Raw genomic sequence first — 13,332 nt, 5'->3', positions numbered from 1 at the left:
CTCTCTCTCTCTCTCTCTCTCTCTCTCTCTCTCTCTCTCTCTCTCTCTCTCTCACACACACACACACACACACACACACACACACACACCCGACAAGGTACACCAAAGCTTCCTACCTTTCTGCTCATGCTGCTTTCCCTCGCACTTAGGTCCTTTCCCCGCTTCTCGCATCTGGCAAAGTCTGATTTATCCCTTAAGGTCCTGTCCCAGTGACAAGAGCCCTTCTGGCTTTTCTCCGGCAGAGGCAGAGGTCCCCCGCACCACACCCTTTGTACACAGCATTATTACAAACACTTAAGGCACACAATTATTAATTCATAGATTTTTCCCTGTACCAAGTTGTGAATTCCTAAAAGGCCTGGGGTATATGTTATGTATCTTTGAATTCTTAGCTGGGAACCTTGCACATAGTTGATGTCCACTGAAAACTTGATGAGTTGAACTGAAGTAGCTATTCAGGAGGCAGGGTGAGAAGCGGGGGCAGGGCAGCATCTGATAGTTTTTATCTAAAGATGGTGTAGGCTGGGAGGATCACAAGCCCACTTCTAGAATCTTCCATCTGAAGAGAGATTCCAGAGCATCCCGTTCTCACCCTTCTGTGAACATCTGCACAGCCTGTAGACCCTCCCAGGTGAGATGGCCCTTTGTTCTCATCTTTGATACAGCTCTGCCACTGCTTTGTGTTTCTTACACTGCATCTCTTCACTAGTCTGTAAGCTTCACTTGGTCAGGAATGGTGTCTGTTTTGTGTCTTTCCATATCTGGCTCAGTACTGAGCATTTGGAGACCCTCAACAATTTGCTATGTGTGAGCTGAAAGACCTGGGGCTTTGGGCTTCAAATGTCGCTATCAGATTTCTGGCCTGACTTTAGGAATAATTTTTCATGAGAACTGTGAATTTGGGGGAAATTTACCATGAAAAGGCTTTGGAATTGTTTTCTTAGAGTTTCTTAAGATTGGGACCCTATCTCCACCCATATTCTCAGAGCAAGTGAGAGAAAGAAAGCAGGTGGAGAAGGGCGGCAAGATAACTTTAAGGTCTTATTCTTGCTTGAACTGTTTACATTGTCAAGGTCAAGCAGGATGTTTTTCATATTACTTTATTTTCTCTGCTGCGAAGCGTGTTGAAATGTGAAAGCTGTTTCACAAAGGTAACATGGTTTTCCAGAAGAATAGTTATATGAACAGAGTACACAGACACACCTACTTACACACCTGTATATGTAGATGCCAATAGCACTGAGAGGTGAACTTGTGCATGGAGGAGGGGGCTTCCTAAAACCCAAGAGAAATCAGCACATTGTGTGTGTGTGTGTAGGGGGGGGGTGAGGATGCTTTAAAGCCAGTTTAATTTGAATCCTCTCTGGTCTATAGCTGCAGGGAGCGATGGAGGGAGCAGACATTTAGATGGGGTGATGGGATGATGGTGATTGTGTTGCTGCTGAAATAAACTAGTTTGGGGTTGCAGGAGCAGGGGAATGACCCCTCCTCCCTGGCAACCACAGGATCCTCATACGAGGGGCTGAGGTCCAAAGGTGTGAATAAAGATGCAGGAGGGGGCTTATCCAGGCCAGAGCACCAGGTTGCTTACAACCACAATACTTTGTTGACTTTAAGCAGGAGCCTTGGAAAAAAACAGCTGCAGCCGGGAAGAATGAGGCAGTTTATGGGAGCATGTGGAAGGAGGTTAGGATAAAATGAGCCCCATTTTCTGTAAATTGGCAACAGAGAAGGATGAGAAAGAGTACAGTGGGAACTTTTTGAAGTTAACGGAGTAGCTTAATACAATTTCTTAAAAATCTCTGGAACTTTTCTCAACCTATCTTGAGGGTGGGCACTGTGTCCTGCTCATTTTTAGAACATCCCCCACCCCCATCAACATAGAGACACTCTGGGGGCTGTAGAGGGACAGCACCCCCCTAGAGGCTGTTCAGGAAAAGGGTAGTCAGCCCCTGGGGCCCAGGCTCCTTTGGAAGCCTGCCAAGCTGCACCTGGGCCAGGTAGGGAGGGTGGGAACTGTGGGGGAGGGACGGTCCATACAGGAATAAATTACTGCCAGGGAAGGGGATAATATTTAGAGCTTGTCCTGCATTAGAGCAAGGTCTAAAGGGAGGAGCTGCAGAGTGGAACGTAAGTGCCGGAGGGGCCTCAGAGGGGTTAACAGATGTGGGACCTGAGAACAGAAGGGATAACAAGGTCAGTCAGCAAACTGGAACAAACCGCACCCTCACCGGGGTTCCCGAAGGTTCTCACCCGTGCTCACCCGTGATGGGAATAAGCCCCCTGCCTCAGGGCCTCTGCACCTCTGTGTCCTATAGACCCTAGAGGAGAGAGAGACCACGCACATAACCCTTGGCTCTTCAAGTGGGAAATCCGTGACCTTGGAAAATTAGCCCAGAGGGAGGTGAGGATGAAGATGGGAGCCCGCTGTGACGGGCACCAGCCACCAGGTGTCACTAATGTGTCTATCTTAGAGGGCAGGCCAAGTTGCACATATGGAAGAGGCTTCTGGGAGATTTCCAGATGTCCCGCCCTTTCTTGCTGGTTTCTCAGGGACCGCTCTAGGGGTGGAAAGGATTGAGCCATCCACACTGATAGAGAACAGATGGTGGGGTGGGGCTGGTGGTTCTGCACCCTCCACTGTGGACACCGTGTTCCTCAGTCACCCGGCCTCTTGTCCAGAGTAGCCAATGGGGCTACAGGATCCATCTGCACCCACACACGCCCATCCTGAGGCTCTGACTCCCACTCCTCTCCCACTGACTGATTCCTAGTTCCTGAGCCATCCGTCTCTTGGAATGTTCCTTCCCGCTCTTCCTCTTATAACAGAGAGGCCCTGTTGGAGGGCATGTGCCGAGTTCACCCTGGAGCAGGAGGGCCCCAGCTCCTCCCTGTGCAGGCCCTTGCGGGAACTGTGACCCTCTGCCCTCGCTTGGCCATGCCCTTGCACTTCCTTTCTGGAGAACACAGGCTGGCAGAGAGCCAATGTGATGTCTGGTCCCAGCAAATGGGTGGTAGAACAGCAGTTTTGGAAGATGGATCCTTGGCCAAGGAGGCCTGGGTTTCTTGGCTTTTTGGAGCCAACGCTGCCCATGAAGGAGAAGTCTCCTACAGAACTTCCCCAGCCTCACCTCTGGACCACCCCTGACCATTTTCTTGCTTCACCAGGGCTGCGATCCAGATGTCAGTTCAGGCCTAGACTTACCCAGGAGTGACAGGGGGAGAAGGAGAGAGAAGGGACTGTGAAGTATTCAGACAGGCATCGGTGCTTCTGGGGCCAGAAGTTTGGGTGTGCAGTGGGTGTCTTTGAGCTGGGTGGACCCAAATGAGGCCTGGGACATCTCGAGAGCTCTAGAAGCCACAGGTGCAGCAGAGTGTGTGCCTTGTCCCGCCTCAGGAAGGTGGGATAAGAAAGGCAAATTTGGGAGCAAGACAGGGAGACAGAGAAAATGAATGGTGAGCACAGGCGCCTGGGCCACCAGCATTCAAGTGCCATCAGAGGAGACCCAGGGAAGAGCAAGGCCTAGATGACCACAGACTGCAGAAGACGGAAACACATCATGAGGTCCAGTGGGATGGGTGGCTTCAGGTAGTTCCCATCCAGCCGCAGGTAACGGAGACGGGGCACGTGCTCCAGATCCGAGGAGAAGTCGTGGAAGGCGATGAGGTTGTTGGGGCAAATCTGAGTTCCGTTGATCTCTATGGAGAAAGAAGGTGGAGAGGTGAGCAGGAGAGGAGGGCAGGGTCAAGACAGATGGGGCTGCAGGCACAGGTAAGGAAGGAGAGGGCAGACAACTGATAGTAAGGACTCTAGAGTTTTCCTTTCTGGAACTGGCTAACTTGGGGAATTTGTGACCATGGATGAGTTGACCCTAACCTCTAGGCCCAGTTTACTCATTTGTAAAACTAAGCTGGAATTGGTCTACAATTGTTATTTGAATTTCACTCTGAAGAGTAACGGAGGAAGTAAGCTTTGAGTTGGACCTTCAAAGTTAGGTAGCGTTATAGCAGTGGGATACCTGGGGGATGGGGTTCTGATAGACAGACCTATCTGAATGAAGTTGTGGCGGTCAAAAAGGTCATGGCAAAATCTGGGAGTAGTAAACAGCACAACGTGATGGACTAGGGAGAGTGAGCTGGAAAGCTAAGTTGTGGTAAAAAATTATGGTTGGCTTTCAAAGATTTCACTAAGGATTGGGACTTGATCTTCAGTCTGAGGAATGGCATTGAGCAGGATGGTAAGATATATGAACCATAGTAGCATCCCGGGGTGTAAAATCTGGAGGGGGGCCTATGATGAGGTGTATACTATAGAAAGATGAATCTAGCCACAATGTGGAGAAATAGTGGGGTGAGGCAAGATCTGAAGCCAGCAGGTGGATGTGAGAATTTCCTGTGACCTGGGTGTGAGGCACGCAGATGGACAGAAGATAGTCACATTAACTGAAGCAGGGATGACAGGAAGAGGGAAGGCAGTCTGGGGAGGGCACAGGGCCCTTGGGACATTCTCAGCCTATTGATTCTGAAATGATTACTGGTTTTAGAGAAAGTAAGCCAGAAGGGTAAGTTGTGGACAAATTGTGGTAGGCTTTCAAATGAAGATGAGATTCCATTTTCTCCTTCACCTTTTGTCAGATGACATCAGATGTGTCATCTTCTAAATGAATTTTTATTCTCCTTAAGCCTTGCTTCATTAATCATCTGCGAGGTCGTTGATGTTCTATTTCTCGCTTCGCCTTTGGAGTAGCAGACAGAGCCCTGACATAGAGGGAATTCGCCTTATGGCCTTTGTGACTTTAGACTGTCACCTGACCACTCTGAGGCTCAGTTCCCAGACCTGTGACATATGAGAATGGGTGTGATTTTTCTGATGTCACCCACAGGAGGCTGGCTGTCCCCCAGCTGCCTGTTCTTCCACAACTGGTACAGGCCCATCAGCCATGTATTAGGTATTCTTTCTGTCTATATTTTCAGCCTATACTGCTTCCTGGGGATAATATGTTCCCTCAGTTTATTCCTTGCAGGGTAAAATTAGAGAGTTTTCCCTTTCTCTGAGTTTGTTTCTTGTCAGATTTAAAAAAACCCTCTCCCATTTCGTGTAATTATCCCAGACGAGTAAACAAGCCTGTTCTCCCCACCATTTGTTTCAAGGTTGTAAAAACTCAACAATCTTCCTCTCATCCTTGGGCTTGGAAATCTAGGCTCGAAACTGAGCCTCTCACAGCTGCCAGCTTCTGCAACAGACGGGCTCAGCACATTTCAGAATGGGCATTTCCTGAATGCAGAATGGGGCTGTATTCTATATGTACCCTAGCTACAGATCTGGAGGGCAGAGAAGCTGGGGCTGATGAGAAAGGACGCAGGAAGAGAAGCCAGTACCCTTGAAGCATGGTATTCTGGGCACTATATCCATGTTAAATGACTAAATCTTCATGTCAACTCTGTGACAGAGGTATTATGACCATTCTCACTTTACAGATGAGGGAACTTCCCAGAAAGGTCAAATACCTGTTCAAGGTCATACAGATAGCAAGTGGTAAGGCCAAGATTTGAGGTCCAGTGCCACATAGGGCGCTTTTTGCACCATCCTGCCCTGAGGCCCCCTGAGAAAGGGCTGAGGTGGTGAGTCCCCAGCCTCCCTCCCTGTGCCCCAGCCCTGCCTGTCCCACTCACTCTCGATGATGTTGTTGTTGAGGTATAGGTGCTCCAGCTTGTTGTTGATGGCAGGTACATTGCTGATCTTGTTGTGTGACAGGTGGAGCACAAGCAGGTTGGAGATGTTAAAGGAGTTCTTGGGGAGCCCCCTGTCGGACAGCTTGTTATAGTTAAGGCGAATGAAGGCAAGGTTGGGGAAGGCCTTGAAGTACCCATCAGGGATTGTATCGATCTTGTTGCTGTCCAGGTAGAGCTGGTGAATGGCTGTGGGGACCTTGCGTGGCATCTTTTTTAGGGTGTTGTGGGCCAGGTTGAGTTGCATGAGTTTCTTGAGACCCTGGAAGGTGTCTGGCTTAAAGACGACGTCAGTCAGCTTGTTGTGCTGGAGGTCCAGGAGCAGTAGGTTCTCCAGCTTGCTGAAGACGCCAGGCGGGATCCTAGAGATACTGTTCTGGCTCAGTCTCAGCTGCTCCAGGTTCCGGGGCAGGGCCGAGGGAACCTCTTGCAGCTGGTTCTTCTCCATGTAGAGGAATGCCAGACTGGGTAGCTTCTCCAGCACCTTCTGGTCTACCTTGTGAATTCGGTTGTTGTCCAGGTTGATCCACCTGAGGTCTGAGGCATTCTTGAAGGACTCCACCGGGAGCTCAGTTATGAAGTTGTTCTGGAGATAGAGGTAATGGATGCGGGGTGGGATGACAGGGACCTTTCTAAGGTTGCGACTATCACAGTAGAGGGCAGACGGGAAGTCATGGGGGCAATAGCATTCCCGGGGACAGTCAGGAAAGATAGATGGAGGACCCGGTGGGAGGGGAGGAGGCAGGTCTGTAGGCTCCGATGGCTCATGGGGCTGAGGAAAGCCGGGTCTGGGCTTGGGCCTGGGCCTGATTCTTGGTCGTCTTGTTGGCTGGCCTTGGGCCACTGAGGCCAACATGAGGAGAAATGGGAGGAGCCAGCAGAGGGATGACCTCATGATCCAGGCGATGTACCTACGGGGAGGAGACACGGGAGGTCATTAGAGGCCATGTCTTTGCAACTAAAGCTGGCCAGGACCCGTTCCAGGGGAGCGGTGGGAGGGGCCTGTGGAAGCATTTCCTTGTTTGCCTGTATCCAGCCAGTGAGAAAGTAACAAGGGCTTAAGGATCTTGATCCCCTGCCCAGAGGCCTAGCCACTCAATGTGTTCTGCCTGCTCTGGAGAGCAGGAGCCATCCTAGTAGAAAGCACAGTGGGCCGTGAATCAGGAGTCTCGGGGCTTCCTGGAGAAGACCATTAACCTCTCTAGACCATCCCATTTGCAGCATGAGAAAATCATCCCTGTCCTAATAAGAGGGATGTTAGGATACATGAGCCATAGAGTTCTGGGCTGTTACATCTGGAATCTCTGGTCCCTAGAGATTCCACAGCTCAGTGTTTTCAAACTGTTCCCCCATTTCTGTGGAGCCCCCTGAGGAAGAGAGACCAAGGGGATGGCCCTGGGGCACCCCCAACTCACTCCTGTGCCAACCTGAGCAGCTCTGCTTTTTCTTTTAACCTGTTGTGTATATTGAGGTTTGACCAAAGCATTCATTAGGAGAAAAAAACAACAACAAGGTGCATTGATAAAAATGGTTTGAAATCTACCAATCAAGTCCAGACTCTGCTGTTTATAGTAAGAATTGAGGACTGGAGGAAAGAAGCGACTTGCCAAAGCCAAGAAGTTATTTAACAGGAGAGCCAGGACGAAAGCCCAGATCTCCTGACTTCCAGAAGGGCTCGTAGAGATTTTGAAAAGGAAGGAAAGTGCTGTAGACACTCTTGTGTCCTCTCTGCTCACCCTTCGCCCCCTGCGCTCAGCTCAGAGATTGCTGGTCTTTGCAAGCAGGAGACACACACCAAGAATTCTCCCCAGATGTGGAGGTTTCTGGGAAAGTAAACAGGGAAGGGCTTGAAAGCCGCCAGGAAACCACTTGCATTTCTTGTGACCCGGTATTGCTGCTCCCACATCCACTGGAGTTGATGGTGTTGAGGTATCAAGAATTTCCTGCTAACCTCAGTGACATAGCGGAAGGGGTTGCTGCAGGATGTTTTGGGTCACCCTTCCCATTGTCCCTGATAACCCCTCAGATAGGGTCATGTGGTTAGAGTCAAATTAAGCTGGGGAAATAGCAATAGACTCAGGGCAGCAGGCACAAAGTGACAGCTCCCACAGGCTTTCTCCCTGGCTTGGCAGGGAAGGACCCAGGGAGGGGGTTCCATGTACCATCTCCTCCCCAGGGCCATCATCCTATGACACTCCTTCAGGTCTCCAGGCAGGGTCCCCATTCCCACATTGCTTCTACTGGTCCCCCCTTGCTGCTTCTTCACAACTATGGTGGTCCACCCTGCCCCCTCCTAGGGTCAGGGACATGCTGGAGATGCAGACTTCTTGGGGTTCTCTGAGATAGAGTGGGCATCCCCACTGCATCTGGACCCTGTGATCACTGCCTCTGTCCCAGGCTTCCCACTCTCTTTCCTCTGAGTTCACATCAGCTTAGACTCCCCTTTGCGTGAGTAACCCAGTGCTGGCTTCTTGCTGGCTTTGCTCAAAGGAAGATGACCGAAGCCCCTCACCAGCTGCTTATCCTGGACCAGATGCTCAGGAGGAACTGAATGTGATAAGAAACAGGAGAGAGGACAGAGCTCAACCCTAGAGGGGCAGAGGGTGTCTCCCACACCTTACACACACACACACACACACACACACACACACACACACACACACACACACACTCTTCTCCTGTACCATACACATAAGCAAACTCATGTTCACATGTGCTCTGTGTGTGTGTGAACTGAGTATGGGAAGGAAGGAGGGAAGGAGGGCAGACAGACAGACAGATGAGAAAGCGGGAAGGCGCTGCCTGCAGCCTCTATTGCTTCTCCACCTCCCTCTAAGGTAGTCTGTTCCCAGGCTTGCCTTTCCAAGGGGGTCAGGAGGGTCAGTTTCCCTGGGCTTCCTATCACAAAGGACCCTGCAGTTAGATTCTTGGCTTTAGCTTTGGTTGAGGCTGTAACAGTCTTGGGGGTACGTTAACAAGACGGGAAAGAGAGGCATTCATTGTAAACCCATACTTGGAGTCTTGTGGCCAGGCCCCACACCACTTGTAATTGGTGAACTACGAATTCATATTTTATAAGTCCCTGTAATTTTCTTGAAAATCACACCACCATTTTGTATAACTTTTAAGGGGGTAGTTAAAACATTAGTATGCTAAAACCAAACATTTTTAAATGCCCCAATTTTTGTGACCCTGAATTGTTTTGTTTTGTTTTGGCATTTCTTTATTTTTTTTATTACCCAGAAGCCTAAAAATTAGCAAGCCATCTCTCATGCTGTGAGAAGCCCTGCCCCACGGAGGCTCCCAGCACCGGCATGGCTTCGTCGCTAAAAGCATCTGCCAGTTACTTGACTCCAAGTTAAGCAGGTAAAGCTTGTCTAAAGCTTCTAGCAGAAGCCCACTCTGTGAGGTACAGTGACTCAGGTGGCTGGTCTTCGCTAGGGGCATTTTCAGTAGCTCCGGGCCTGGGCAGCCCTGGTCCCTGTGGTCAGGGATGACAGGATCATAGTTCAGCCACAGCTCCACTTGGCACGCCAGCCTTCTGCGCCTTCTATTCACAGTGAACATAAGCCTTCCTCATTCCCATCGCCCTCCCAGACCCTTTGGGAACTTCTCTCATCTGCCCATTGGTCCTTCTGATTCTTTCACATTCCAAGCCTCTGGAGGCCGGCCAAGCTCCTCCCAGAGTGGATGGGCGGTTCAGGAGGAAGAGCTCCTTGGGCCTTTTCCATGGAGAAAGTTGATCGGTTCACTGCCTTTCTCTTAGCCTGTGGCTAAACCATTCTGTGTGTTTGTGTCTGCCCATGCTTCTTTCTTGAGGAAACAGCTTTCGTTTCTAAGGCTTTTCTCATCTGGCAACGCCTCTTCCTGCTGGAGCTTAACTGTCCGGAGGGAAGTCCTAACAGCATAGCTTTGGTAATGCACTGTGACATCCTGAGTCCCTGAAACCAGAATCTGAGTGAAAGACTGGAGGTCCACGAACTCCAAGGGGAGTCATAGCTTCTTCCTCTACCCAAAGCCCAAAGTCACACTTTTTTATGCGCCTGCCTTCCAAAACCTTCTGTCCAATCATAAGCTCCCTTAGGGTGGGTCATAAGTACGCGTGATTTTTAAATTCCTTATGCGTTTGTGAGCACATCTCCCAACTTTCTGCTGGGCTGTGTGCTCACTGCTCAGTCACTAAACCCTTGTTGACCACGGACAATCCCGGACCTCATGCAGCCCAGTTCGCTAGCATTGGCTCTCAAAACACTGCTGCTCCGTGGAGGAACCGCAATTGCTTTGCCCAACCCAAAATTCACTCTCTCCCATTAAGAACATTTCCTAAGACAGTTTCGAATTTGAATTTCAGTTCCAAGTACTGGAGATCTGGGCTTGAATCCCGGCTCTGCCTCCCCACCCCAGGCTCCTTGTCTATGTAAGGATCAAATGAGACCATGTGCATGACGGTATGTCGTAGTGCTTAAACTCTACAAATGGCAGGGGATTAGTGTATTCATTGATTTATTTATGAAAGAGCAGATTCTCTAGAGAGACTCTGATTTTAAAGTGAGCTAGCCCTCCTCCCTATCTAGCTCATGAATTCACTTATTTAACGTTCGAACACCCAGGGCTGGTGCAATGTTCAGGTTCATGGCAGGGCTGGATGGAAGCCCACGTGGATTTTTCAAGTCACGAGGAACAAGTTTAAGGGTAATTGGTTTTGTATGGAGTCTGGAATTGGGTTTGGCTGAGAGTGAGTTTGGGTGTGTCTCTTCGGGTTAAAGGATTACTCCACACCTCCACCACGCTACTTACTGGCATTCTTCTTTTTTTGTCAGATTTCCTGTCTAGTTGGTCACCTCGAAACATCCATGGCTTAACTTGGCCAGGAACCCTGCAGTGGAGAATGGAGCTGCCCCCTGTCCCATAGCCACACCCATGGACATTGGCATGACCCCCTCTCTCTGTTCCCCTCTTTATGTTCTAAACTTAGACGTCTGAAAGCCATCCTGCTCCCTTTATCTCTCCCAGAATCTCAGAGGGAGTTGGAAGCTAGGAGAATCAGGTGGTCTCTGCCCATTTGTTAGCAGAGGAGCAAGGCAGGCCCACCTGGGCTGCCTGAGACCCTTTCAAGGCCTTTAAGTAAGGCTTTTGTGGTCCAGCGGTAAGAAGAGAGCTGGTATAGGGGCATGATGAATCCAACACACCACTGATGCAGCTGCCCCTTTCAGGGGGTGGAGTCAGCATATGGGTGGGCCTGACTGGGGCAGTGGGGGAAGGGCTTCATGGTGCAAACTAGGCAGGGGAAATGGGTTCTCAGCCTGTCCACCACTACCTGGCGACACGACCCTGCTTTCAGCCTTAGCTTCCTTATCTGTAAAAAGGGGATAATAAAATCTTCTTTATTCCTGTATTCCTCACCCAGTTGTTGTCAGAAGCCAGTGTAATAAGTAACTTTAAAATGCGCTGCAGATCAAAAGTGCTAAAAATAAATACGACACTAAGATGGAGAGACCATCTGTCTCCCCAGCGTCTACCACGGCAAAGTGTAAACAGAATGAAGTTTCTTTGGCCTCAGGCCACTAGTGCAGAAGAGCGAGTTTTCCATTCTAGGCGGCTGGGGAAGGAACAGGGGTGAGATGGCTCTAGTCCTCGCCCCTCTGTCTGCTTCTTCCTGCCCCCACCCCCTGGCATCTCCATCCCGTGGAGAAAGCCTAGAAGACACTGTCTGATGCTTCAGGTGCTTATAGATCTGGGTCCTAACCCTGCAACTCTTCAGCTACTTCACTGGGAGCTCTTAGGCAAATGTCTTATCTCCACTAAGCGTCAGCTCCCTCACCTGTAAAATGGACACACTAACACCTTCTTACCATGTTGAATTGAGGGTTAAATGAGTAAATGTATGTAAAGTGAGGGCTCAGTCAATGATAAGCTATTGGTGACATTATTTCAAAGTAATGGGGTCTCTTTCCCTCCGGCTTGGCCAGAGGATAGCCCAGCCCTCCACCCAAGACAGGGATTCTTGCAGGTGGATATTGGCTCATGGATTTCTCCCAGCTCTTTTAAACACAGTAACTTCCTCCCCTTTGGGACCTACGAGACCACGCTGGGATCTCAAAACCAACTAGCGAGAGATCATAGAAGCCTCTAGCCATCTGGGACAGCTCACTCTGTCCTTCAATTCACTACCCCCCACACACACCCACACACATACACGTGCCTTCCTGCAGCAGGCAAGGAGAAGATGCTGGTGACGGAAGACACAGAGTGGCTGTGGAGTCCCATGTGACCCAGACTTCCCCTCCCAGCCTCTCATACCTGACATTGTCGCCCCTTCCAGACTTGAAACACTTCCCTCACATGCCCAGTAAATGGGGCTGCCCATTGGGCAGAGCTTATTGTCCAGCCTACCTTCTGTGTGAAGCCATCAGAACAGCCAGCTGTTAGGCAGGAGGAGAGGGGATCTGGAAGGGATGGGGAGAGGTCCATCTCAGTGCCTCAGGGGACTCAGGGCAGGCATCCGCAGGTGAGAGAAAACACGCTTTTGGGGGCTATCTTGGGGGAATGTTCTTTCTAGGATGTTCCCTCATGATATGGTTGCTGGTGTTTGCAAGAAAGATAAAAGGGGAGAGCTCACAGGAGATCTTTTCTCTTCCCTCAGAGCCCACTCCCATTCCCCAAAAGAGGGTGCTCTATTTGGGACACTCTGGAGCTCCTCCATAAGACAATCCTTGTCCAGGAAACCCCATAGCCCCTCTGCCCAGCTCACACTGCTCTTCAATCCCAGCACAGGTCTCCCTCGGGCCCCTGATTCAGGTTTTCAAGTCCTGGCTGACCGTCAGGATCCCCTCAAGTATTAAAACAATGACAGATTCCTGGGTCTCAATCCAGTAGGTCTGGAGCGAGGGGTCCAGACATCTATATTTTTAGTAAGCACCCACTTTCCTCTCTTCTGCTCCCAGCTGATTGTGAAGATCAGCTGTATCTGGGAGCCCTGATCTAGCCCACCCTTGCCTGCCTTGGGACAGCACTCTCTATGGAGAGGGGTCACCCTAATTAGAAACAAGCCCCATTCAATAACCCTTTCCAGTTTTCACCTCCTTGATAGATTAAGGAACTACTGTCTTTTTTTCTCTGCCACAAGGACCCCTTGCCAAACTGGGATAATTTCAAAATGACTTTAAAGAGAAACCTTTACTGGCTACCTACAGAAAAATAAATGAACTGCCCCTAGAGCCGGGGTTTAGGACCTCCAAAGCTTGGAAGCTGAGTTCTTTCTTCTCTTTCTTTCCAAAAGCCGGTGGTTTGGACCAGTGAGACAGAGAAATTCAGAGCTACTGGGAAGATACTGTGCAAGTTGGAAAGCCAGTTTTTTTCTCCCTCCTACCCGATTAAGTTCTAAAGAACGAAGAAATCCTTCCAATTCCTGCTCTTGTTCATCTCCCCCCTCCTCCGCCTAGACCCAGCACACATGACTTTCTTTGGCTCTGCCATCTCAGTGGGAAGATGTGCTTTCTCTTTGCTGTTACAGCTGGAGAGGCCTGTGAGAGGATGAGAGATAAGATGCAGTGTGCGTTTGTGTGTGTGTGTGTGTGTGTGTGTGTGTGTGTGTGTGTGTGT

At 50.0% G+C, this 13,332-nt stretch overlaps 1 protein-coding gene across 4 annotated transcripts in view; it reads right to left on the bottom strand.

Annotated features, from left to right (window-relative positions):
• Positions 1 to 1,084: 1,084 nt before the first annotated feature.
• The window catches only part of PRELP (proline and arginine rich end leucine rich repeat protein), a 33,462-nt gene continuing 21,214 nt past the window's right edge, over positions 1,085 to 13,332 (bottom strand). For all 4 annotated transcript variants that reach the window (XM_019649787.1, XM_019649784.1, XM_019649786.1 and 1 more), the window contains 2 exons: positions 5,674 to 6,641; positions 1,085 to 3,699 (listed from right to left, as the gene is read on the bottom strand). In XM_019649787.1, coding sequence (XP_019505332.1) covers positions 3,524 to 3,699; positions 5,674 to 6,625 — 1,128 coding nt within the window. In that variant the 5' untranslated portion in view covers positions 6,626 to 6,641 and the 3' untranslated portion in view covers positions 1,085 to 3,523. The remainder of the gene's footprint in view (positions 3,700 to 5,673; positions 6,642 to 13,332) is intronic.

The sequence above is a fragment of the Hipposideros armiger genome, unplaced genomic scaffold, assembly GCF_001890085.2.
Source record: "Hipposideros armiger isolate ML-2016 unplaced genomic scaffold, ASM189008v1 scaffold_134, whole genome shotgun sequence".
Lineage (NCBI taxonomy): Eukaryota > Metazoa > Chordata > Mammalia > Chiroptera > Hipposideridae > Hipposideros > Hipposideros armiger.
Note: the sequence above shows the minus strand (reverse complement) of the source record. Positions and strands in the feature narration are given on the sequence as shown.